Source organism: Pochonia chlamydosporia, chromosome 5 (assembly GCF_001653235.2).
Source record: "Pochonia chlamydosporia 170 chromosome 5, whole genome shotgun sequence".
Lineage (NCBI taxonomy): Eukaryota > Fungi > Ascomycota > Sordariomycetes > Hypocreales > Clavicipitaceae > Pochonia > Pochonia chlamydosporia.
The window spans coordinates 4264496-4289367 of record NC_035794.1 but is presented as its reverse complement, the minus strand read 5'-3'; the positions used below and the strand labels follow the sequence as shown (position 1 = coordinate 4289367).

The 24872-nt window shown below is 49.2% G+C and overlaps 11 protein-coding genes across 11 annotated transcripts; 6 read left to right on the top strand and 5 right to left on the bottom strand.

Moving 5' to 3' along the window:
- Nucleotides 1-582: 582 nt before the first annotated feature.
- Nucleotides 583-3081, top strand: VFPPC_10841 (NAD dehydrogenase; the record flags this gene model as incomplete). The annotated part of the gene is made up of 1 exon (XM_018289148.1): nucleotides 583-3081. One exon carries the CDS (start codon nucleotides 583-585, stop codon nucleotides 3079-3081), a length of 2499 nt encoding a protein of 832 aa, XP_018142832.1.
- Nucleotides 3082-3319: 238 nt separating this feature from the next.
- Nucleotides 3320-3649, bottom strand: VFPPC_16352 (hypothetical protein; the record flags this gene model as incomplete). Its single annotated transcript, XM_018294105.1, has 1 exon — nucleotides 3320-3649. The coding sequence occupies one exon, from the start codon at nucleotides 3647-3649 to the stop codon at nucleotides 3320-3322; it is 330 nt and encodes a 109-aa protein (XP_018142831.1).
- A 720-nt stretch (nucleotides 3650-4369) lies between these two features.
- On the top strand, nucleotides 4370-5836 carry VFPPC_14836 (sarcosine oxidase; the record flags this gene model as incomplete). The annotated part of the gene is made up of 3 exons (XM_018292604.1): nucleotides 4370-5177; nucleotides 5264-5504; nucleotides 5566-5836. 3 exons carry the CDS (start codon nucleotides 4370-4372, stop codon nucleotides 5834-5836), a joined length of 1320 nt encoding a protein of 439 aa, XP_018142830.1.
- A 206-nt stretch (nucleotides 5837-6042) lies between these two features.
- Nucleotides 6043-8051, bottom strand: VFPPC_14835 (thiolase; the record flags this gene model as incomplete). Its single annotated transcript, XM_022428934.1, has 9 exons — nucleotides 6043-6069; nucleotides 6130-6291; nucleotides 6349-6567; nucleotides 6628-6757; nucleotides 6813-6924; nucleotides 6989-7135; nucleotides 7196-7435; nucleotides 7501-7605; nucleotides 7667-8051. 9 exons carry the CDS (start codon nucleotides 8049-8051, stop codon nucleotides 6043-6045), a joined length of 1527 nt encoding a protein of 508 aa, XP_022284339.1.
- Nucleotides 8052-8948: 897 nt separating this feature from the next.
- Nucleotides 8949-9905, top strand: VFPPC_14834 (carnitinyl-CoA dehydratase; the record flags this gene model as incomplete). Its single annotated transcript, XM_018292602.1, has 2 exons — nucleotides 8949-9343; nucleotides 9467-9905. 2 exons carry the CDS (start codon nucleotides 8949-8951, stop codon nucleotides 9903-9905), a joined length of 834 nt encoding a protein of 277 aa, XP_018142828.1.
- Nucleotides 9906-13315: 3410 nt separating this feature from the next.
- VFPPC_10840 (gag-pol polyprotein) lies at nucleotides 13316-14652 on the top strand (the record flags this gene model as incomplete). The annotated part of the gene is made up of 4 exons (XM_018289147.1): nucleotides 13316-13322; nucleotides 13411-13515; nucleotides 13598-14288; nucleotides 14382-14652. The coding sequence occupies 4 exons, from the start codon at nucleotides 13316-13318 to the stop codon at nucleotides 14650-14652; spliced, it is 1074 nt and encodes a 357-aa protein (XP_018142827.1).
- Nucleotides 14653-15213: 561 nt separating this feature from the next.
- On the bottom strand, nucleotides 15214-16506 carry VFPPC_10839 (NAD binding Rossmann fold oxidoreductase; the record flags this gene model as incomplete). Its single annotated transcript, XM_018289146.1, has 2 exons — nucleotides 15214-16428; nucleotides 16489-16506. 2 exons carry the CDS (start codon nucleotides 16504-16506, stop codon nucleotides 15214-15216), a joined length of 1233 nt encoding a protein of 410 aa, XP_018142826.1.
- Nucleotides 16507-17686: 1180 nt separating this feature from the next.
- On the bottom strand, nucleotides 17687-18523 carry VFPPC_10838 (alpha/beta-Hydrolase; the record flags this gene model as incomplete). The annotated part of the gene is made up of 1 exon (XM_018289145.1): nucleotides 17687-18523. The coding sequence occupies one exon, from the start codon at nucleotides 18521-18523 to the stop codon at nucleotides 17687-17689; it is 837 nt and encodes a 278-aa protein (XP_018142825.1).
- Nucleotides 18524-19080: 557 nt separating this feature from the next.
- VFPPC_14833 (salicylate 1-monooxygenase) lies at nucleotides 19081-20576 on the top strand (the record flags this gene model as incomplete). The annotated part of the gene is made up of 2 exons (XM_018292601.1): nucleotides 19081-19609; nucleotides 19690-20576. The coding sequence occupies 2 exons, from the start codon at nucleotides 19081-19083 to the stop codon at nucleotides 20574-20576; spliced, it is 1416 nt and encodes a 471-aa protein (XP_018142824.1).
- A 291-nt stretch (nucleotides 20577-20867) lies between these two features.
- Nucleotides 20868-22232, bottom strand: VFPPC_10837 (MFS monocarboxylate transporter; the record flags this gene model as incomplete). Its single annotated transcript, XM_018289144.1, has 1 exon — nucleotides 20868-22232. The coding sequence occupies one exon, from the start codon at nucleotides 22230-22232 to the stop codon at nucleotides 20868-20870; it is 1365 nt and encodes a 454-aa protein (XP_018142823.1).
- Nucleotides 22233-23022: 790 nt separating this feature from the next.
- VFPPC_10836 (FAD-binding protein) lies at nucleotides 23023-24748 on the top strand (the record flags this gene model as incomplete). The annotated part of the gene is made up of 5 exons (XM_018289143.1): nucleotides 23023-23277; nucleotides 23330-23546; nucleotides 23603-23988; nucleotides 24051-24427; nucleotides 24499-24748. The coding sequence occupies 5 exons, from the start codon at nucleotides 23023-23025 to the stop codon at nucleotides 24746-24748; spliced, it is 1485 nt and encodes a 494-aa protein (XP_018142822.1).
- Nucleotides 24749-24872: the final 124 nt, after the last annotated feature.

Genomic DNA, 24872 nt, shown 5'->3' with positions numbered 1-24872 from the left:
CCACCGCGTTGTACTGAGCTGTGATGATAGTGAGTATCGAACATGTGATACTATACGGAGTAGATGCATGGAAACTAATGTTCCGGGTCTTTGTTTTCTGCCTCACCCCTGGCTCGACATGGCCGCTCTTTATAGAGGGTCGGAATACTGCACCGCCCAGTGTCTATCAGGCTTCAATATGTTTTCAAAACAAGCCGGCGCAGTTCACTCTGTGGTTACAGTATGATCTAGACTCGTCCGTGTCTGTCATCTGTACATGAAATGCACACTCACGCGGAGGCGGCATGAGCATCACGGCATCGTGTCACTGAATGCCGATCACGTGATCGTTCAATCGATATCAGGTGCGGCTTCGGCACTCCGAACTGCCATTCTTCAACTATACTCAGGTATATGTATACAGGCAATACTGTAAATTATTGTAGATGAAATCGTAAATGACATTCTAACCAGCGGAATCTTTATAATACTCTTTGTTGCTGGTCGTTTCGTATTGCTATCACGGTATCCATTGGAGGATCATCTGTCCACTCTCTCCTCACAATTCCTACCCGACAAGTTGTATCCATTCCCAGCGAAATCATGACTGTCAATTCAAATCAGCCGCGTGTCGTCATTATTGGCGCAGGGATAGTCGGGGTCAATCTTGCTGATGAGCTTGTTTCGCGTGGTTGGGGCGACATTACTGTCGTTGATCAAGGTCCACTGGACATGCCTGGAGGCTCAACTTCACATGCCCCAGGATTGGTGTTTCAAACCAACGCATCCAAGACTATGACTTTGTTTGCAAAGTACACTGTAGAAAAATTTCTGTCTCTGGAGAAGGATGGTCAGTCATGCTTCAACCAAGTCGGCGGACTTGAATTGGCCACCACGCCTGAGCGGCTTGAAGAGCTAAAGCGAAAGCACGGATATGCTTCTTCGTGGGGAGTCGAAGCACGCCTAATCACTCCTGATGAGTGCATCGAGAGATATCCCCAGTTGAACAAGGAAATGGTTCTTGGCGGCCTTCACATTCCCAGCGACGGCTTAGCCCTGGCTGCCCGCGCCGTGCAATTGCTCATCTCGGCAACACGAGAAGCTGGAGTCAAGTACATTGGCTCAACCCTGGTCACTGGTATTGAACAGACTGAAGGCCGGGTGTCTGGAGTAATAACAAACGACAGTATCATACCTGCAGACATCATTGTGTCTTGTGCCGGCTTTTGGGGAGTTGAAGTCGGTGCCATGGTTGGCTTGTCGGTGCCTCTGTTGCCCATGGCTCACCAGTATGTGAGGACGACTGCAGTGCCGGGCCAAAAAGATCAAAACCCTTTGCCAAACAGCGCTAGCCTACCGATATTGCGCTACCAAGATCAAGATCTCTACTACAGAGAGCACGGGGACCAGTATGGAATTGGATATTACGGTCATCGCCCGCTTCCGATTGTTGCCTCAACACTAGGTCCAACTCCAGAGGATGTGAGCGAGTTCAAAATGCCCTCTCGGCTCGATTTCACACCTGAAGACTTTGATCCAGCATGGAAGTTGTCGAGAGAATTGCTGCCAGCCCTCAAGGAAACGGAAATTGCTGATGGGTTCAATGGAATATTTTCGTTCACGCCCGACGGTGGCCCTCTTGTTGGCCAATCTCCAACAGTAGATGGGTTTTATGTCGCCGAAGCCGTTTGGGTCACACATTCAGCCGGCGTGGCTCGCGCTTTGGCTGAAGTTCTCACCACGGGCAAGTCGCAAATCGACTTGGCTGAGTGCGAGATATCACGGTTTGAGGATGTCCAGCTCACTCCGCAATATGTCAGTGAAACATCACAGCAAAACTTTGTAGAGGTATACGATATACTGCATCCTCTACAGCCGCGAGACTCCCCGCGCAATCTACGGGTGAGCCCATTCTATACTCGTCAGAAGGAGCTGGGCGCGTTCTTCCTGGAAGCCGGCGCCTGGGAGCGGCCATACTGGTTTGACACAAACGAGAAATTGCTCAAAGAGTTGCCGGAGGAGTGGCAACCAGTTGAACGGGACGCGTGGTCAAGCAGATACTACTCACCCATTGCTGTTGCGGAAGCCTGGAAGACGCGGACGTCTGTAGCCATGTACGACATGACTCCTCTCAGGCGTCTAGAGGTATCAGGGCCAGGCGCTGTCGGGTTGTTGGACTGGGCCACGACAGGAAATGTCTCGAGGAAGCCAGGGGCGGTAACTTACACGCTACTCCTTGACGAGAAGGGCGGCGTTCGCAGCGACATCACGGTCGCTAGAATTCGTGATGATTTATTCCAAGTTGGCGTGAATGGACCAGTCGACCTCGCATATCTCTCTCGCGAGGCACGCATTCAAACCAAGAACGCGCCTGACAAACCTGTTCAAGTACGCGATATTACTGGCGGCACCTGTTGTGTTGGTCTCTGGGGTCCCAGGGCTCGAGATGTGATTTCTCAGGTCACCTCAGACGATTTTTCCGACAAGGGGCTCCGTTATTTCCGCGTCAAGAGGGCAAGCATTGCAGGCATTCCCGTAACGGCTATGCGCCTTTCGTACGTTGGCGAGCTTGGATGGGAAATCTATGCGAGCGCGGAGAATGGCCTGAGGCTGTGGGATGCGCTCTGGAAAGCGGGGGAGTCTTATGGAATCATTGCGGCCGGCCGAAGCGCCTTCAATTCACTGCGTCTCGAAAAGGGATTTCGCTCGTGGGGAACCGACATGACGACCGAGCACAATCCGTGGGAAGCTGGTGTCGATTTCGCTGTCAAGATGGATAAAAAAGGAGCATTCATCGGTCAATCCGCCCTCAAAGGTGTGTCAAAGGACACCATCGCTAGAAAGCTGCGTTGCATCACCGTTGATGATGGAAAGTCGATGGTATTGGGCAAGGAGCCAGTGTTTGTCAATGGCAAGTCAGAGGGCTATGTCACAAGCGCCGCGTTTGGGTTTACCATTGGCAAGCCCATTGCCTATGCCTATCTGCCCGCTGCGGTATCTGAAGGGGACAGTGTAGAGCTGGAGTATTTTGGGACTCGTATTCCAGCGACTGTAACCGCAGAACCGCTTTATGACCCCGAAATGAAGCGACTTCGCGGATGATTCATTGGTTTACGCGTACCAGGCGGAGTTATGGCGCGACGCGTTGGTTTGAGCAGCACTTGTCACTAAAGATTCTTCTTGCACACAGTATGTGAAGGATATATATAGTTAATATTTTAACAAATACATATAATTAAGTTCCAACATGTTTTTTATTCGCTTCCTCTTTTTTTCTTTGTTTTGCACATCTACCGATTGATGAAAATTGCATGTTGGGAGAGTTGTAATGTCCTGGCCGCTACCCTACACTCATCCCTGGTCTCATAATAAACATATGCAGATGATGGGAATAAGTGAAAGATTGTTCCCGAGATAATTTTAGAAGGCTTGGTCGAATACTTTCAAATGACGCAGTATCTGGTAACTTGTTTTGCATACTCTGGTATTGAAGGTGACGTTGACGCCCTTGGAGGATGTTCTGGTTGTCTGACTCGAACTCGCATTCGCGAAGTGGTCGGATAACATCCGTAGCGTATCCGTAGCGTCTCTGGAGTGCCGGGCTTCCTCTCAAAACACCAGACACCAGATCACTCTCTTTCGGCAGAGAGGTCGAACTAAACTGTCCCATGTGGCACCAAACTGCGATACTCGTGGTGATTCTGGCTGTAAAGCCATAGACCAATACGAGACTTCTTTGACTTACGCTACCCGCCTGCCCCGCATTCAGCCAGATCCGTCTGGTTCACCAGACCTTTTCCGATGTCGCTCACTTGCTCCCCGCAAAATCCTGTTGTTGGAGCTTGGGGCGCGCGCGTCTTTGGATTAGGCCTTGATGGAGTTGCAGTGTGGAGGTGTCTTTAGCTCTTCCGCAACACACCATACTGTACTGTAACATTGTACACATCAAAGTGAAGTTGACCAGTTCTAGCCCCTGCCTAGACCACGAACGTGGCATACTGTGTCATGCCACGCCTATGGAGCTACCGGGAACAATGCCGATTTACGTATCTCTCTGTCACGATATCTGCCACAATCAAGACGACAAACCGAATCACGTGAGCGGTGCCGCGGACACGAATACCGAACCCCCGAAGTTTGACACATGGATTTGGCCGTCGAAAGGCGAAATCGGCTCTGTACTAAAGCCAATTGATAGATAGGGGATTGACACATTGTTGGCTGGTGCTCCAAGGAATCACGATGATATAAATGCCGACTGAAGCCGTCGCTATTGTACCCCAATAGCCCACAGCTCTGGGGCACTGGGAGACAAAAAAGTACATATACCGAGAATCTTCACTCGCCATCCAAATCCAAGCCCATCAGATCAGCATTGGTACCTGAAAGAATGGCGCCAGCTAGTTCATCCTATATCATTGTTGGCGCTGGTATTTTTGGAGTATCCACAGCCTACCACCTCATTCGAAAGTACCCCAAGGCGTCGGTTACCCTTGTCGACCGAGATGCGTTCGACGCTGATAATCGAGTTGCGGCGTCATGGGACTGGAACAAGGTGATGCGAGCTGACTATGACGACCCCGTCTACTGCGAATTGGCCCTAGAAGCCCAAGACATCTTTACTTCTGATCCGCTATGGAAACCCTACTTCCACCAAACAGGGCTCTATTGGATGTGCGGCCGTGATTACGCTCGCGACTGTATCAAAAACTTCGAGAAACTCGGTCGACACAATGACATTTCAGTTTGGCCAATAGAAGAGGCCCGTAAGATGTTTGGCGGCCTGTTCAATGAGTCTGATTACACAAACGTGGAGCAAGTGCTGGTAAACAAGGCCAGCGGATGGGTTGCCGCTGGTGACTGCCTACAGGCAGTTACTCGCAGCATCTTGGAATTGGGCGTCAAATACGTCGCGGAAGAAGTCTCAACGTTACAATTCGATGCGAGTGGGCGATGTACTGGGGTGAAGACTGCGACTGGACAAAATCTGCAAGCAGCTCATGTCGTGCTTTGCACCGGTGCATTCACCCCAACATTGTTGGAAATGAGTGCTGCCGCGAGTGGGCTGACCAGCCTACAAGCTGGTTCAAGAATTCTGGCTGGCGGTATCACCACCGGAATGACGCGATTGGACGACGAGTCATACGCAAAATTTGCAGACATGCCCGTGGGTATCCAGGGATACACCACGCTGAAAGGTAATTAATGCCCTGTCTTGCCTGTCTTGCCTGTTGAGCCCACTGGCCCTCCGTTCCATTTAATAAAACTAACCTTTCATCACCAGCACCATTTATGGGCAGCCTGCCTCCAACAAAGGATAGAGAGCTTAAATGGTGGGGGCAGAAGATTTTTAAGAATACCAAAGAAGTTCTACCCGGGCGTTTCATCTCCATGCCCCCAGCAGAAGCCGACTACGCACAGTGGAAGATTTCAGAGAAACTCAAGGAGGACATTCTTAACGTAAGCAGCGTGTTCTACGGTACACAAGCTGCGAAATGGAAATTTGAGAAGCATCGCATTTGCTGGTAAGTTGTTGCGAGTTCCACAGGCAGCTATCCTTGCCACAGTGACTGATGCTTAAACCAGGGATGCTTTCACAACAAGCTCCGATTTCATCATCTCACCGCACGCAGCTTCGAAGGGCCTCTATGTTGCGACATGCGGTTCTTTCCATGGATACAAGTTCTTTCCGGTAATAGGAAAATATGTTGTAAACATGCTGGAAAACGCACTCTCACCACAGTTGGCAGACAAGTGGGCTTGGGATCGTGATAGGCCAGACCCGTCAGTCAACCCTGACTGGCCTAGCTTTGAGATGAAAGATTTGCTGGATCCTGTAAGGACAAGTAGGCTATAATGTTCAACACGCCAAGTGTCTATACGATTTGAGACATGATAAACTTTTGTGTTTGGCAATTGATTCTCAAGCATTGTCAGCTTGGTGTGTTCGGTAATTTATTCGATGCATAACACTATTGGTTTACGGGTTAGTATCTATCTTGGACGGCAGGTAGGATACAATAATGATTAAATGCCAAGGCGTGGCATATAGGCAGTCATGCCTCAATATTCTTCTCTATTCAATTGGAACTAAAGTTTAGTTGGCTCCCTGAGAAAGAATAAATTTCGGTCATCATCTCCTACTCGTACGCGGCCTAACTTTCCAATGTGCTCTGAGGATGTGGCCGCCAGTTGATTGAGAGTGTTGTCATCGCCGTGATTAGACAGGAACCTTTGTCCAGTCCCTTGTAACCGTCCAACTATAAGGCCGACTCCTGGTGTACCGTCTCGATTATACTCGATCGTGTAAGTCTGGGAGAATGTTAGTTCAGCTGTTATTGATTCCCACTGTGGAATGGTCACATGTACTTCAATCGTAGCCACGCCGTCGGCCTTTTCAATAAATGGTGGGCTATATTCGTCCACAACTTCTGGTAGAGGGTTGCTCTTTGGATACGTACGACCATCACCGCGGGGTCTGGCTGACAGACAAAGGGCATGTTGATGGGTGAGCATGCCGCCATTCGCTAGGATAAGACCTGTGTGTCGCTTCTTGAGTCGAAGCAATCGTGCCATGGCGTTAATGGCCTGTTTTGATGTCAGCAGAGACACACTAAACAACCAACTCTAATGAGAACGCAGACTGACATGCATAGAGTAGTTGTTTCCGGCACCGCCAAAAGACGTCAAGCCGCCGAGGACTGTGATGGGCTTTTGCCATGCCGTTGTGGAGAGACCAACGTGGTCGCAAGCAAGCTTTGGGACAATTGGAAAACAACTACAGTGTGCCAGTGAGTATCATTTTCTGGCTGAGTGACTTGTCGTTCCCTTACGAGTAGAAGTCGTAGCAATCAATGTCGCTTGTGGACAGCCCCGAGACATCTAGCGCAGCATCAATCGACTTGGAAATTGCTTCGCTATGGTGCAAATGCCGTCGTTCCCAAACTGTTGACAAAAGAGTCGTTAGCTTGGCTAGCTTGATCTGAAGGAAAGAGGGTGCAGGTCTTACAATCATCCTTTTCGTGGGTACCAGCACCTCCCAAAACATAAACCCACTTGTCCTCGGGAATACCGAGTTTTTGTGCATTCTCAGTAGAGGTCAAGATGCAGGCTGCTGACAAGTTGACACCGTTGAAAGCGTTCATCAGCAGAGGGTCTAGTTGAGTATTAGCAGGTCAACGGTACTTGCACAAAGGATATAGGTCTTGAATCTCACAGGGATCACAAATCATCCTATTCTTCTTCGACGGCAATCCTATTTGTTCAGCAGTCTTTGGTGGCATTTGGTAATTCCAGGAGTACTCGTTTTGAGATGCTATTTTATCGAATTCTGCATACATCTTTGCGGACTCCATGCCATTTTCCACTGCGGATTGACCTTGGTGCGCGCGACGGGCATTCTCATACAGAGGGTACACATGTATGGGCAGACCCATGGAATGTAAAGTACCGGAGCCTACAATCAAACTAGTTATTAAAGATTGCTCATAATAGTGTTTTATTTGTCAGGTATCGACTTACTCTCTCTGAGAATTGAGAGGTCAAGGGACGCCAGCTGCTTCCCATTGGGATCCGGCTCAAGCCAGCCATTGGGAGGGTTTTGACCAGCTTTTTGGCAAGCCGCGACTTCAAAAGATACGACCACGGTTAGCATGGTCTCAATTATTAGAGACGTTGAAAGACGTACGGGATGCTAGGGCCTCTCCGCCTGTGAGTACCGAAACAAGGCTCCTTCTCTCGGCAATGTCGCGAGCTGCTTCGTCACAATGCAAGGCAGGTTGGTTGCCGCCATGCTCCCCTTGAACTCGCTGAGATGGGTTGATTCGTAAACGCTCGGAAATTACAGCAGGTAGGTCATTGTATGCCCAAGTCCATGTCGGCACCACTCTCAGACTGTCAATCTGTGATACGAGAGACTTCCGGGCTGCCAGGTCCAATCCACTGTCATCAATGGCTTTCTGAATAGCGTCAACCATGAGCTGGGCCGGTTCAATCGCGTCTTCCACCTTGAACGACCTGTTGCGCACATCTCCAACGCCTACGATGATGGGAATGGCTGCGTGCGCGACCATGCTGAAGGAAGAGATAGAGCTGTGGTGTGTGGAATGGCCGATAGTAGTAACCAATTGACGATTTGAAATCCGCAATAGTTATAAGGGAGATGGATTCTGGGCCCTGGAGTCAAGTATTAGTGGTAGTAATATCTGGAGCACAGTCCTGAAAGGTGAGAGTCAATAATTTACACGTACCGCGCTGCCCTGAAAGTCGCTTGGAAGTCAAGCTGGTAGAATTTGGCTGATCACCTCCCAGACCAGTTGACCCGTTGTAGAATTACATGTGCTTGTTCCAACCAGACTTGACCTTGATTGACATTAGCCAGTCAACTGGAGCCGTCTGGTGCCGCGGGTGTCCAGGCTCAAGTGTCAATGACGGCTGTTGCTCCGCTGGAATATTGAAATCCAGCCGGGGGGTTGCCTGGATATTTCAATGTTAGCCCGATGCTCCGACCCGGCCAGACATGAAGGTTAGCAGTAATCGTGCAACCCGGGTTCAAGTTGTGTCAAGTCCGGCTTGTGGCCTGGCGGCTCCTGGTCGTGTGGGGGGCAAGTGCTGTGCTTGGTCGGTTCTGCCACCAGACCAGACCAGACTGGACATCTGCACTGGCCCGACCAATGGCACTTCGCCGGGGGGGTTTGATGGTTGCAGATGTCCAGAGTCCCAGCAACAGGACAGGGAGCCAAGTTTCGTGGGACATTGACATGGCGCAGGGGCTTTCGAAAGACTGCGTCTGGCCTAACATTTAAAGCCGTCAGGAAAAACACCTCGGCGACTCTTTGCATACATGTATGTAATCATACCAGTTTCCTCCGGGCAGGCTTAACATTGTCACATATTTCATCATCACTCAGCTTTTTCTACCAGACTGTTTGCAGAACATTCAACATCCACTGTGCTTGCCTCCGTCCGCCATGGCTCAATCTCTTGCTACTCAGCCACCTGAATTATCGTTCTACGAGTTGAGCTTTCCGGCGGACCATGTTCTTCAGGTGACCATCAATCGCGAATCGCACATGAACGCCATTCCCATGGCAGGCCACTGGGAGGGCGAAAGACTATGGCAATGGTTTGACGATGAGCCCCAACTTCGCGTCGCCATTGTTACCGGCAAGGGAAAGAAGGCGTTTTGCTGCGGTGCGGATCTGAAGGAACAGGCACAAAAGAACCATTCCCTCGAGAAGCCAGATGCACCACCCTTTCCGACCGGCGGGTTTATGGGTCTCACCAGGCGCGTGGGAAAGAAGCCCGTCATTGCGGCCGTGAATGGCTTTGCTCTAGGGGGAGGATTCGAAATAGCACTCAACTGGTAAGCTTAAGCTGGGTGTTTGATACCTGAGATGAATGGCGTATGAAATGGGTCGATCAAGTGTAGCTACTTGATGACCCATATTGGCTGGCTACTGTCGCTAACACGGCATCTAATCTATAGTGATATGATTGTTGCATCGCCTTCTGCGACTTTTGGTCTTCCAGAGGCCAAGAGAGGTCTTTGGGCCGCAGCTGGTGGCATACCTCGGGCTGTCAGAACATTTGGAATGCAGTTAGCCTCTGAGATTATTCTTGCTGGTCGAGTACTCTCGGCCGCAGAAGCAAAAGATTTGGGCTTCTGTCGTGTAGCCGCCTCGCCAGATGATGTGGTTGCTGAGGCTGTGGGACTCGCAAAGGAGGTTGCTGCCATGTCTCCCGACGCCATTATTGTGAGCCGCGCTGGATTGAGGGAAGCTTGGGAGACAGCAAGCGTGGAACGAGCTGCTCAGCTTGTGCAAGACAGATATGCCAAAGGACTTCTAGAGGGTGAAAATCTGCGGATTGGACTCATGGCGTTTGTTACAAAGTCGAAACCTGAATTTGTGCCATCAAAGCTGTAATAATATTCGACCATCTGGTTGTTTCTAGGATACCAGACTACCACTAATTACATCCTCATAGCCATGGGGCTCTACTAATGGCTGCGAAACTGCGCATCACAATTCCTTCATATCAAACCCAGCCTTGTTGATGTGCAGATTTCAGCAACACGGCCAATTTCGCTCAACTTCAATGCTACACCTGTAATTAGTGGGACAATGTGAGTGTCAATATCCCCTGTCCGTCTGGTCCATTCCAGTTACACCAGTCGCCAACCGTTTGATGCTGCCAAGCCCGAAACTCCACTGTTTTCCATTGATGGCAAGTCTTCAATGTTGTGCCGAGCCCTGACATGCCAAGTACTCCGTACGGGCAGCACAGACTCTGGGGTATCAATGTCTGGTCGGTGTGCCTGGTGCGGGGGACCGAGGCTCTCGGCTGTTTTCAATGTTGGCATTTTTCAATGTTGTTTGTTCAAGCTGCCAGACCAGCCGTGGACGTGTGGTGTGGGGTTCAATGTTGATCAATGGCAGGTTCCGACTCTCAAGCCTCCATGTCCATGTCGTTTGGGTTTTAACACTTCAATCATTCACCATATGATGCTGGAACCTTCAAGTTCAATGCCTCAGCGCGGCGCGACGCAATACGGCTGCTCACGATTAAAGCCCGGAGTCTTTGTTCTGGTAGCCGATCTAGATTGACACGAATTCCCGTCGTCTTCTCCTCAGCAGAGAAGACTACGGAACATCACTTACGCAGCTGGAACAAACCTAATCGAACGACAAATTCTGACTCTCTTAACGTTTAATAGGCTCCTGCAACGTGACGGAGCTTATTACGTACCATCTTTTTGAGATGCGCAGTCTCCTCTTTGCGACTGGAAACACTGCACCGACATACTCGCGCCTCGCGAACCGTACGAGGCCGTCAAGGACCGGCTGGATTGCACCTATGGAGACCTAAGTGCCGAGACAAATGGCTAAAACTTCGATTACTATCATGAAAAACGGGTGACGGGTGATGCCAACGTCACACAAGCGGGGATGGCCTTGCGTAAACAAGTTGGACGGAGTGCTCTTTTGCGTGACCATCTCTGCCAGACCCCTAACTCCCAGTATTAAAGCGGTGATGCTGGATATGGCTGCTCCATGTCGCAACCAAGCCAAGTAAGCGTTTTGTAGAGCAGCTCGTCTTCCTCTGCCGCAGCCCTACTCACCTGAGCATTCATTATACGTAGCCCACGTCATACTTTTGTGTCGCTGTAGAATCGTTTCCGTGATGCTTCTCAAATGAATGCTCAGAAATCCAGCTCACACGACTTTGCTGACAATAGCACCAAGTCCACTCCCCGACTTGGTCTTTTTGTTGAGATTAGTTACGAGTCACACCTAGACTTGAAAGATTTGCAAACCGGCGAGGTCTGGCGGCACGTAGCCAGGAACAACAAAATATCGCACGAGTTGACTCCCAGACTGTCAATATTTCTACTCGCATCGGCTTCATTGGGTTCACATACAGTCAAAATAGTGACACTGTCGCCTTTAAACAGCAATTACCCTCCCAGTGTCGGATGTAGCTGGTGACATGCAAGGAGTCAGTACTACTAACATGGACGTTTGGTCGTCTTGATTGCGCCGGTCCCTGTCAGGCTGGGCGACGAAAAAAAGATATTTGAGTTATTCCGTGTACTTGCCCATGCACAAGTTACCACATGGTGTCTGGTTACATTGCGTCAAGGCTTGCATCATGAATGTGGCACAAAGTTCTGGGTTCAACTGACGCGGGGATACCAGAAACCGTTTGAAATGTCTCACCTCCAGGGTTAGCCTCGTTGATATTCCCCCATTAAGCACAGCGATGCCACCAACGCCCAGAGGTGATGAATCGTTGTTCGTTTAGGTCGTACTGGAGTTTGTTTTGTGGCAATGTGGCCGTGACTCGGCAGGCACTTCGTACCACCCTTTGGGTTCCCATTGGCCGCCATGGTCCATGGCCAAGCCAGTCGTTTGTTGTGATGAGTCGGTTGGATTGTATCTGGCATGACAGCCTGAGTCTGATCTGTTTTGGGCGTGCCACTTGTGGGGTGGCGCCGTTGGAGGGCACATGTAGTGGACTGGACGGACATAATTACATACATGTACGAAGGACGGAGCAAATGTGCAGTCTGGTAGATAGATTGTATGCACAGAATTGGTATCTGGGGCGCTCTGGCGTCCGATCGAGGCGCAACATCGTGGAGCTTGGGGAACGGCAATTGTGATTTTTGCATTCAAGGTTCTTGGAGGTGGAGATGTGGGCATGGATATCAAATTGAATGGACCAGAGTCACCAGACATGGACTCAACTCGCATCTAATGGGTCAATTTTGAAAGTCTTGAATGTGTCTGGTCTGTCCCCCAAAAGCCAAAAGCCCAATGCCCCCAGGTTTAGTCCCTTTTAGTCCTCTTTTAGCGCCCAACTGGAGTCACGGTTACTTCTTCCGGTCTGAAAAAGGCTCGTCCCGTTGCCGATCAACTGACTCGCTGCTCTTCATCTACGCTTTGACCATGTTGAAGTCTCTGCCCTCTGCATGGGTTGATGGGATATGGTATGGAGTGCATGGAAGCCGGTAGTGACCATTACCTTTGCCGTTGCCGTTGCCGTTGATGAGCTTGATTCCGAGTTTTTCGCTTTTTAATTAACATCGCCCAGATGCTTCCTGCCTCTTTTGAATCGTCGTTGATACACACACCGAGCACGGAGCAATCAAACCACAAAACTTGAGAGTCCCCTGAAGCTGAAGCTGACTGCATGTGGCCTGGCCCCGAGTATGATTACGTTCTGGTTGACTTAATCTGGCTAAAGTCAAGTCTGGCCTGTTGGTCAGGTCAATCAATCACCTTGCGTACTGGCCTGGCGCCTTCTGGCATTTTCCCCTGACAGAAATCGCGCCACACTCAAAATCTCACCAACCTCCGACGCCTTGATTTTCTCAACCCGCCTCCCAAGATCTCGTTTCTCAGGCACCACTTTGAAAGATCTTGGTTCCCGGCGGAGGTAGGATAAGACTAATGCGCCCTGTTCTGGTTCGCGATAAGAGAGACTGACCCTCGATCGCGACACTCTTTCCTGAACTGATGTTGTGCTTGGCGAGACTCTTTTGTCTCACCCGCGGCTAAACAACTCACGCGTACGAAGAATCTGGAGGTCCATCTCCATCGTCACGTTCAAACTCGACGTCATCTTTGAAAGCCAGATTCCTGGTGCTCACCGCACCGCATCTCGCCGTACTGCATGTGGCATGCTTCATTCGCGCCTCGTTATTCTCCATATTGGGACCAGGACCTCTTTTTATTTGCAGCCTGGCACTCCCGCCGCCAGGCTAATCCTGTGCCCGGTTAGCCGTCAACTTGAACTTGACGCCAATGGATACTTTCGGGAAGTTGCCAGAATGCGCCGTGAGTAGCCTTTGGGCCGACTGTCAAGAATACTCAGAATCTAAACACTAACAATTTGCGACTGTGCCGATCTAGCTGTCTTGTTTAGCAGAAACTTGCCAGTTATCTAACATTACTTGTATTTGCGAAAACGAAGCACAGGGCCGCAATGATCACTGCGTATTGGACAGCTGCACCCTGCCAGAGGCTCTATGTAAGAACATCTGAACTTTTTGTCTTTAAATAGCCACATGTGCATCCCGATGCGTCACTTCTGCTGACTTATTCCGACACAGTTACGAACAACTTGACCAAAACTGCGTGCAAAGTTCCTGTGCGAGACAGGTCGGCCAAGTTCAATATTACCATATTAGTTCTTGGGACAATTGCAGCATCAACGGTTGGCATTCGCCTTATTTTCAAGCAGTTTTGCAGTAGCCGACAACGCCTAGGATGCGACGACTGGACGATTCTAACTGCGGTTCCCCTGGGTGTCACCAGTATTGTCCTCACAATCGCCGGCCTCACAGCCCATGGACTCGGGCAGGACCTATGGGGCATAAGTCAGTCTGACTTGAAGCAATTCGGAATTTATTTCTACATCATGCAAATCCTTTACATTGTGCTTATGGCGCAGATCAAGGTGACACTGTGTCTGTTCTACTTGAGCATTTTCTCGGGAACAAGGATCCGTTACTTGCTCTGGGGCACAGTGGCATTCCATGTGGCATTTACGATGGCGTTCGTTATAGGAATCATCTTTCAATGCACACCTATTCGCTACCAATGGGACAAGTACGACTTTACAAATGGTCCTCTGCGCGGTGGCCATTGCATCAACATCAATGCCGCTGGGTGGGCAAACGGCGCAATCAGTGTAGCCTCGGATATTTGGCTCCTGGCGATCCCCTTGAGTCAAATCAGACAACTGAAGCTTCACTGGAAGAAGAAGGTCGGCGTTGCTCTCATGTTTCTAACAGGTGCAATGTAAGTGAGCGGCAGAGAGGCAATCGCCTCTACCCTATTTGAAGTGACGGCGGCTCGAGAGATCCCTGTGCTAACGAGACGCTTCTGTGGTAGTATCACCATTGTATCAGTACTGCGGTTGAGGTCCATTGCTCGATATGCATCAACAGCAAATCCCACCTGGGATCTCTGGGGTATTGTGCTGTGGTCCGTCATTGAAGTGTGTTCCGGGTTGATATGTACATGCTTGCCTGCGCTGCGGCTCCTGTTGCTTCGCATTGCACCGCAGGTATTTGGATCTGAATCCATGGCTCACAGGTATGCACTCCTGAACTCCTGGGCTAGTCGGAAAGCCATCAAATTGGTCAAAACTAATCCCTCGTGATAAACTTGTTAGAATACCTCTCAAGTCACCCACCCCTCGCGAACCAGAGCCGCCCCTTTGCTCTGGGCATACCCTTCCATCGGTGCGTGGCAACAAACCTCGAGCGGAAAGCCGTACTGCCACTGTTCATAGTCTGAATAGTCAAGGTAGCGACCCAAGTGAGCAGAGCGACCACAGTCATCACACAGACTATTTTCGAGCCGAGCATATTGAACAGTGCTAGTGCGTATACACTGCAATGCGTTACGATTTGTTTATTTAGTACATTTACACCATCTTTCAAAAGTCATTTCATGTCATATAGGGAGCGATACACACATACGGTTTGCGAAGCGTGGAGTTTTGGGTACTGGGTTCGGTTTCGTCTTTTTTGTTTTCTTCTGTTTCTAATTTAAATGTCGGCACAATGTTATCTGGCAGCCACCACAGCAATACACTTAAACTTGAATCACGTCAAAGGCTCCGGCTAGCTAAACTTCAATCCGCAAAATCCTCCACATTTGCACATCTTGTAAATGGTGCCGCTCTGTGCCATCAACAAAACCTCATACTTTTGAGTAGCTACGCAACCAGACCACGCGACTCTCGCTTGGGGAGCCCTGCGTTTTCGTAAACAGCATCAATAACCGACATTACCAACTGGCTTTCATCTAGACTTAGCCAACACGGTGGCATGGTGTGGTTCTTTCCCTGTTGTACGTTTCTGACCATCTCGACAAACGCCTCCAACTGATACCGATATGTTGTCCACCAAGCTTCTCCTCTGTCTCCCCACTTGGGGCCGCCTTTGTAGAAGTGTAGTGACCTCTTTTTACCGGTTGCATTTCCTTTGCTATCCTTTTCTATAATGTCGATTGAATGGCTCATATGCGGCCCAACAAAGTTGTCCAAGCTGATTTGACTCTTCTCAAGCTCAATAGCACAGGACGGCATCATGTTCCAATATCTAGGGACAATACCCAGCAGTTTGGGCTCCAGTAAATCACCGTGAGTAGTACAGAAAGCTTCCACGCCAGTTTCATGGTCTGTCAGAACAAATTCGACATCCATGGCTTCGTCGATTTTTGGATCCCCGGGGCTGAGGCGCGGCACCGCTTTCTGTATGTCAATAGACGTAGTTGAATCGAGGCCACAGAAATAAGATGCCGCCGAGAGCACATAGCTAAGGTCCATCGTTGCTCCACCACTGAGGTCGTACTTCAGTCGAATGTCGTCGGCAGAGAGCGTGCCTCGTGGAAGAGTCATCCTCGCACGGAAAGATAGGATCTTTCCATGCTTGCCGCTTTCAATCTCCTCCCTGACGGCATGCGCAACAGGATGGAACTGCCAATGCATGGCTTCAAGGACAACTTTGCCTGTTCTTATGGAGCACTGCTTGATCTTCTCGACGTCACTCGCATTGGATGCTATGGGCTTTTCGACAAGTATATGTTTCCCTGCTTCCATCGCCTTGATGGCCCACTCGGCGTGTAAGCCATTCGGCAGTGCGGTATAGACGACGTCAATGTTGGGATCCGCCAGAAGCTCTTCGTATGAGCCGTACGCCTTCACATCTTTCAGATTGTAGTGTGCAATCTGTGCCTCGGCCTTGGCCAAGGACCGAGCAGCAACCCCTGCGAGGACAATATCCGGATGAGTGTCAATGGGATCAAAGAATGCAGTCCAATTGATAGCGGCAGCTGAAATGGCTCCGGCCCGTAGGGGGTTTGCGCTCTTTTGCTGTGTGCTTTTGTGTTTTCCAACTCCCGCGCGCCAATTGTGAATTTTCACAGCCAACTACGAGTAGTATGTTAACCATCTTGTATTCTCATATTGCATAGACGCTTAGCCACGTACCTCTCCGATGTTAGACATTTTTTCTAGATGGGTAGGGATGAACTCCTTGGCGAGCTATGATTTCAGATTGGGATGAACGTCGCAGAGTGGTGGGTGGCACGAAACATTCACGAGCAAAGTGGGTGACAATTCAAAGCGATTTAGCCAGGTTGCTCGTAGAGTGACGCCATGTGCTGACTGCCTAGCCTTCCAAAGTTGTTGGAGGTCAACTGGTACAATATCTGTTCCAAGACCAACAAGACTTATCCACCATGTCAGGTGTGTCAGCAATTAACTAAACCGGACAGCCAGGTTGCGATGAAGAAGGTCGGTCAAGTAGAAGCCGCTACTGCTCAACAGAAGATACGACACGAACTGAGCCAGCCACATCTATGCCACGGCTAAGAACTAGGTTGCAGTTTGGCTGGAATTTATGCGCCAAGTGTCTCCAGCTTGACTGGGCATTTCCGAAGACGCGAAATTCGCCCGGCGGCTGAGACCCTGCCGAACGACCAATTAATGCAGCAAAACTAGAGCAAGCTTTACCCCGGACGAAGATCATCTGACCACTGTGTTAATGGGGGAGCAGCAGCTAAAGTGGACAGAAATCCGCCATTCCCCATCAAGATGGCGACCAATTCCCAACACGTTCAAACACCTTTGCAAGTTTGGTTTTGCACAAGATTGATGACACGCCGGGGATCTCGATTCTCCCAGAGGTCCATACCATGAAGACAAAGCTGGCAACAGTACGCTGCCGGGCGCTATAACATGCGCGAGCAATGTCACCCATCAGACATTTCGTCAGGTTGACTTTCACTACTAAGAACAACACGGCTGGGGCAATATGAGGAGAGTTTGACAGTGGTCAATGGTCATACAGCGCTTTGCCTCGGCTGCTTAGTCCAGTCCGGGGACGTTGCTGAGTTGAGCCATTCTTTGTCTCCCACTACATGCATGTATGTGGAATACCAAAATTAGTCCGAAACGAGCAAATTAATGCCGGAAGAGTTTGGGAGCATGGTTAATCGTTTTCGGGGAAACGTTGGTGGTTCAAGAATATAGCCACCGACAACATTGCCGACTCAAGCTGCCTGGTGCATTAAGTGGCCATATTCCAGATCCAATTGACTTTCGGAGAACCCCAAGAAAATCCCAGGTCTCAAATCTCGTTCCGTAGTATAGTCCAGCTTTTATGTACAATTTCAAACTTAATCTGCTAAAGACACGTTCTCCCCATCCATAACCTCTCCTTGTGATGCGTCTCATCAAAGAAACTGTTCGCCTCTTCAACAAGCTCACGAAGCTCATGAATAATTGGAGCTACATCACTAAATTTCAACGGCAAACGATGATTCCCATCCCATACGACCAATCTTCTGGTCATTGGATCGCAAAACTGCTCAAATAGCTGTCTGTGGAGATGCAGACCTGGATCTTGTTTCCCGTGAACATGTAGGGTAGGAATTCGTAAAACATGACTTGTATTGTGCACGCCTGGGTCTGGCCGGGTGAACTCTTTCACGTCGGTGATTTGGGAAGCGTCTGGAAGAGAAATCCCAATAGGAGCTTCTGGACTAAGACATATCAAGGGCGCTCTGCCTGCGAACAAGATCCCGAATCGAAAGTTGTATAATCGATTCCGACTTTGACACTCCTCCCGGCTTTCCTGCTGTCGATAGAGGATACTCGCGCACACTTTTGCTCCTTGGCTGAATCCCAGCAAACCAACAAACTCGCCCGTGGCACCGAGTGCATCGTCTTCTGTCATTGCAGTCTTCAACGAGAGATCCAGTTCCTCGACGACTTCTTCTGGCCTGACTTCAGGGTGTATAGGCAACCATCTCAGCCATCGCTTAAAGGGACCCCAAGTGCTGTAGACACTCATTACATCTGGCCCTGCTTGTGATGCATAAGCCGCTTCTGCAAAGACCAGGCGAAAGTCTGCTGAGAGATGGGCAATGAGTTTTCGGCATTGCGCCTTGAAGATGCGTGCGTTTGTCCCACCACCGTGCAGACATAGAATTCGGGGCAGATGCAAAGTTTGGTCTGTCATGAAGGCCGAGAGTAAATCGGTAGTGGTTTTTGTGTAAGACAGAAACAAATGCAAAAGCGTACTAAGTGAAGATAACTGTAAGTCGCTGAAAAGAGTGTCTCTCGATACTAAGACAAGGCTTTATACGAGCAATTGTACTTCTTTTGTTCCCTTGTTTGGTCTGCGGGAGGGTAGCCAGGCATTAGAGGCATGCACTTCGGACACGAGCAGCTCTTAAATTCGACTGGGTGCAGAGTTGCACGAACATGATTAAGATGACAATACAACCAGCGAAGCATCACGCTCCCTTCGCCCGGGGAGGCTCATTGAGATGCAGTTATCGTTGTCGGGAAACAAAAGTCCGGGCTGTGCTCGTACGCGGATCAACAACTGACAACAAGCAACTGGAGCGAAAACAAAATGCCGAGCTCAGAAGAAGCCCTTCCAAAGCAGACAAACAATACTTGTAGTCCCCCAGGCCTTCAGTCAACGCAAAATATGGGACACTATTGCAAAATTTTTGATTGGGGTTTAGTCAAAGCATCACCATTACAGGTTGTGAGTTACTCACCACAACCATGCCATCCTACAACAAGGACACTGAATCTGTTGAAGTTGCGGTGATCGGCGGTGGCATCGTTGGTCTAGTACTGGCTGCTGGCTTGACACGCCGACAAATAAAAGTCAAAGTATATGAGCAATCGCAAGGTTTTCGGGATATTGGAGCTGGTATTGGGTTCAATGGTGCTGCTAAGGCTTGTATGCAAATGATTGACCCAGGAGTGATTACGGCTTTACATCGAGGCGGAGGAGTCGCCGTATCTGCAGCCGACGAAGATGACCCTCATGACTACCTGCGATGGATCGATGGCTTCGATCGCGGCAACGTTCAACACTTGCATGATCAAAAGCTGTACTGCAAAGTCGATGCGGGATACAAAAGCATCGAGGGTACGCGGCGGGACCGGTTTCTAGAAGAATTGGCCAAAGACTTACCCGAGGGAATGGTCGAATTCAAGAAACGATTGAGAACGGTTGAAGAAGGCGGTGATGATTGCAAACTGCAGCTTCATTTCGAAGATGGGACAATAGCTGAAGCTGATGCAAGTAGGTCCTCTGTCACCGCGATCTATCGTTCAACTAATTCGTGCAAAGACTATCTGATCTAACTTGTGCAAAAGTTGTAGGGTGTGACGGTATCAAATCCAGAATAAGAGAAATTGTCCTCAGTGAAGCGTCGGTCGCATCTAAGCCGTCATACACCCACGTCAATTTCTACAGCTCATTGATTCCAATGAACAAAGCTGTCGACATACTGGGAAAGTTCAAAGCGAGTGTATTCCATAACCACATTGGGCCTGGGGCAAATGTCCTCCACTACCCAGTTGCAAATGGAACTCTTTGCAATGTTTCTGCCTTTGTTCACGACGCCAACGAGTGGCCTGCAGAAAAATCTCCGACTTCCATTGGGTTCCGAAAGCATATTCAGGAGAAACTCGTTGGCTGGAGTCCGGTGGTGCGTGGTCTGATTGACTTGTTCCCTGACACCCTTCCCGTATGGGCAGTATTCGACTTGTGGGAGCATCCTATGCCATACTATAATCGGGGGCGAATCTGCGTAGCTGGAGATGCCGCTCATGCCAGCAGTCCGCATCATGGGGCTGGGGCAGGAATGGGCATTGAAGACGCACTGTGTTTGTCGGTGCTCCTGGATGAAGTGTCCAGTTCAATCCGACTAGAAGGTGCGTCACGGCGGGATGCGATACCTGTGGCATTTCAAGTTTACGACAGTATTAGGCGCCGTCGTAGTCAGTGGCTCGTCAATAGCAGTCGACGGCTTTGTGACTTGCAGCAACATCATGACTGGGCTGATCCAGCAAAGTTGGTCAAGGCTGAGACGTGCTTTGAGGAAATCACGGACCGTACATACAAGATTTGGAATTTTGACTCCAACGGCATGATTAAAGAGTCAATCGAGAAATATGGCAGAGCGATCAACAGCTTGCGCAGGAATGGTCTGGCTACCAACACGGATTGTAAAGGCAATGGACATATGAATGGGGTAAGAGCTTGATATGTAAGCAATAAAAAAACATGTCATGATAGCTATACTCGGAACTAGAGCCCATTGTGTTGTTGATGTCATGGTCATGGATAAAACAGCTTCGTGTTCCGATGTGGCCTTCTTTTCTCGCCTCAAAATCTTGACACATGGGTTTACCATCCTGTATAGTTTGTGATAAGATGTACATTTCTATGCCAAAGTAGGAGGTGGCAACGCTGACAGCAATATGAACCCCCGAAATCACTAACAAGTCACGAAGATTGATGCGCAGAGAATACGCTACAATTTATTAAAAAAGTTTCAGGCTTTGACAAGGAGCTTGAAACCAGATCTATGTATTCTGAGTAGCACATACATGATGCCTGATATCACCATGGCTGTACCAGCAAAACTCCACAAACCACTCCAATTCAAAGGCTCTTGACCACGTAGAATGCCGCCTGCGCCAGGACCACCCACTAAAAGGCCGAATGCAATGGTTGCGGTACCCATTCCAATTCTGGTTCCTATCTTGGACTTGTCTTTCACTAGAGCTGCAAAACAGACTGGCGGCAGAGCTGTGAGAAGGCCGAGGAAAAATCCTCCCAATATAGTAACACCAATCATAGGGCCCTTCTCATGAACAGCCATGGAACAGTAGTATACGACACCGGTGAGCAAGACACCAGGGGCCAAGATATTGAAGAGGCCAGTCTTATCCGAGATGGCATTTGGCACGATGCGCCCGATCGCAGATACGGCGTTATAAATTGGTACGAGATCAAATGCGAGATCAGAGCTGGTAAGCTTATTTGCTTTGGCATAGAAAGAGAAGTAAAACTGAAAAGCTGTTATACCCATAAAGCCAATCATGGTCGCCACTGTAAACCAAATATATGGCCAGTCTGTGAACGCAGCTGGGTCAATTAGGGCTCGCGCCTTTGCTGGCTTAAGACGTATCCTCATTAAGGATATGGGAATTGTCATGGTAGCGAGAGCAATAAATCCCATAACACGAACTGCCCATGGGAAGCCAATGTTTTCTAATAGCCGGTGCATAACGATGGGATATATGACACCGCCTAAAGAGCTGCCAGACGAGGCAACACCGATTGCCAAGCCCAACCTGGTGCTGAAGTAAGATGGCAGTATTGATATTGAAGGGACATATAGGCACCCCATTCCAATACCTATACATATTCCCTGGGAGAGTATAATTTGCCAATAGGTGTTGGCTAGACTGAGCATCATGTGTCCAAAGACGAGGAGAAAACATCCAGCGCAGAGGAGAGAACGGAGATAACCTCTATCATAGACTGGACCTGAAATGAGCCCACAGAACTGAACGAGAAATGCCTGCACGGATCCGATCCACGATATGTCTGAAGATGAATGGTTGAAAATAGCCTCTGATTCGTAGTAAGTCTGGAAGACACCAAAGGATGTGAGGAGGCCAAAGGTGTTGAAAAACAGCATAAATCCACAAAGAACCTGAGTCCAAGCAACTAAACCTCCATTTGGAGGTCCTTTTGACTTTTCGTCGGCTGAATTTGATTGGATTATGTTTCCTGGCAGGTTGCTCGGAGCACCGGTTTGAGGAGGTCGACGCGGCTCCAATATTGTGCTGCCGCTGGCGTGTGATTCATTGCCGCAGTCAATTGTTGGAGACTTCTCGTAATTGCTCATTCTGAATTGCTGATGTATCGGATTTTTTGGCCAACGTTCGTGTCTTGCAGGGCTATCTGTAAACTAGCCAGTGCGGCAGCGGTTGAGGCTGGCAAAGATCGTTTGGTATGGATAGTGTGCACGCTCAGAGGACAGGGATTATTTGCACTTGGTGCAATGAATAGAAACTGCAAGTTTTCAAGTAATTAGATCTGATTTTGCAGAGTTGAAAGGGTTGGAAAAATCGAGAAAGCAAGATACATACGTGAGGCGGCAACCGTTCTTCTAAGCCAGCTTGAGCTCCTTGAAAGTCCATGTGCACATTGCTCTTGCGGCGTCGCGATTCTTGAAGTTGGGCTCGGGTTAAAGATTTGCGAAACATCAAAACACCTCCCTGTCCGTACGGTAAGTCGCATGGGGCGAATTCAAATACGTACGCGCAGAAATGTCCGGACGGCAGGACCTCTCAAGGGCATTTCAGACATCACCTACTCACAGGAGGCTAGTTTCAGTGGGAGTGGGGACAGTGAGAAACGATATCCCGAGATATTTATTTAACCCGCCACTGTCGTTGTACCCTGCGCAATGCTGCAGGTTTGGGAAAGGATGTAGGTAGTTGTGGAATTGCAAATGAAATTGCCCTGTACCTTGCGGCAGGCAGGTCGGTTCTCTTCGGAATAGAAATGAGTGTGGACGTCAACGTGGAACTAACATTTACAAAAGGGCGATTTTCCCTTTGAAGCATCAGCACGTAGGCTAACTTCAACCCTGTTGGCTTGTTTCACCTTTTCCTAAACTGCTAACCAGAAAGATGCGCTTATTTTCCCTCGTAGCGGTATTGTCTACTGCCGCAAACTGTTCATGGGCTTTTGCCACCTTTGACCATTTGGAAGACTTGTCTCAGAAGCTGAACAACTTCCGCAATGAACTGTCTCCTCACACTCAGCTCTTTTTCCCCAGCGATAAAAATTGGACGACAGAAACTACCCAGCGGTACACCATCCACGGTTCACCCACTTATATCGCCTCTATTAAACCTGCCACAGAATCTGATGTGCAAAAGATTGTGAGGCACCGCTCATGTCTTCGTGGGTAATGGTGGCACTAACGTCACTCAGGTGAAATTTTGTTCAGATTTAGATATTCCGTTTCTTGCAACTGGTGGCGGCCATGGATTTGCTACGACCTTCAGAAACCTGAAAAACGGCATTGAGATTGATCTTGGATTTTTCAGAAGCGTATCCGTGGATGCTACCGCAAACACGATGACCATTGGTGGTGGCACTCATTTCCAGGATGTGTTCGATCCACTGTTCAAAGAAGGCAAAGAAATCCGTGAGTGTCTTGCCTTTTATTCCTTATCAGAATGCTGTTACTGACCCTGCCGGCAGAGACTGGCTCTTGTCCCTGCATTGGGATGCTAGGAGCTACATTAGGCGGGGGTGTTGGCCGTTACAGCGGTTATCATGGTATGATCATAGATTCGCTTTTGTCCGTCCGGATTGTTACTGCGGATGGGAGAGTTACGCTTGCATCACAAAAGCAGAATTCGGATTTGTTTTGGGCCGTTCGGGGTGCCGGCATGAACTACGGCATAATACTTTCGGCCACATACAGGGTCCATGATCAAACAGTGTCTCATGTCACCAATGTAGACATTGACTTTCCCTTGAGCCAAAGTCGAACTCTTATGAACTGGCTGAAAGATCATGAAACCACCATGCCCATTGGCTTGTCGCCAACCCTTCTCATCGGTTATTCCACCGAAAGGAAAGAGGTGTGTGAGATCATGTCCCCAGAGATACACAAATGCGCAGAGAAGCAGACTGACGGTTATAGGCAACATTTACCCTGAATGTGGTGTACATCGGCCCTAAAAAACAGGCTGAGTCGCTGCTTCGGCCGCTGCTGACGGCTGATCACATAAGGCAAAATGTCTCTGAAGTGCCTTGGAACACATTTCTCAATGCGCCCTTCTGGGGAGTGCTGGGCATGGGGTGTCCGAAGGGACTAAATGCCAATCTGTACGGGCTGGCAGTGAAAACGTTTGATGTCGACACCTATGTGAGCATGTTTGATAACTGGAACAAGTTTGTGCAAGCAAACCCAGAGACTCAGAAAAGTGTCTTTTACATCGAAGCGTTTCCAACACAGGGAATTAGAGCAGTGGCCGACGACGCAACTGCTTATCCGCACCGTGATGCAAATGCTCATTTGTAAGTGAAGCGGATTCAACAACAACATCAATAGTGACAGGACCGGTTCTGACATAGTTCCTCTTTACTAGACTCTTTAACTTTGAGTATCCGACTGGCAATAGTTCCCTTGAGCGGAAGGTGAATGACTTTGCCGTCAAGTGCCGAAATGATTTAACCAGAGTTAGCGGTTATAGTCAGCTCTCTGTGTACGTCAGCTATGGTCATGGAGATGAAGCGGTGCAGTCTTTGTATGGATCCGAAAAGCTGCCTCGTCTCCGGGCGTTGAAGAAGAAATGGGATGCCAAAAATCTTTTTAGGTTCAATGAACCACTTGTTTAGTTTGATGCTCGGACATGGCGTTACTAGACAAAATATAGTGATAGAGTATGCTGCATACTGTTCCTGCAATCATCAACTGACAAAGGCAAGCTGATACTGGCAATTAAAGGGAAACTGCATAAGG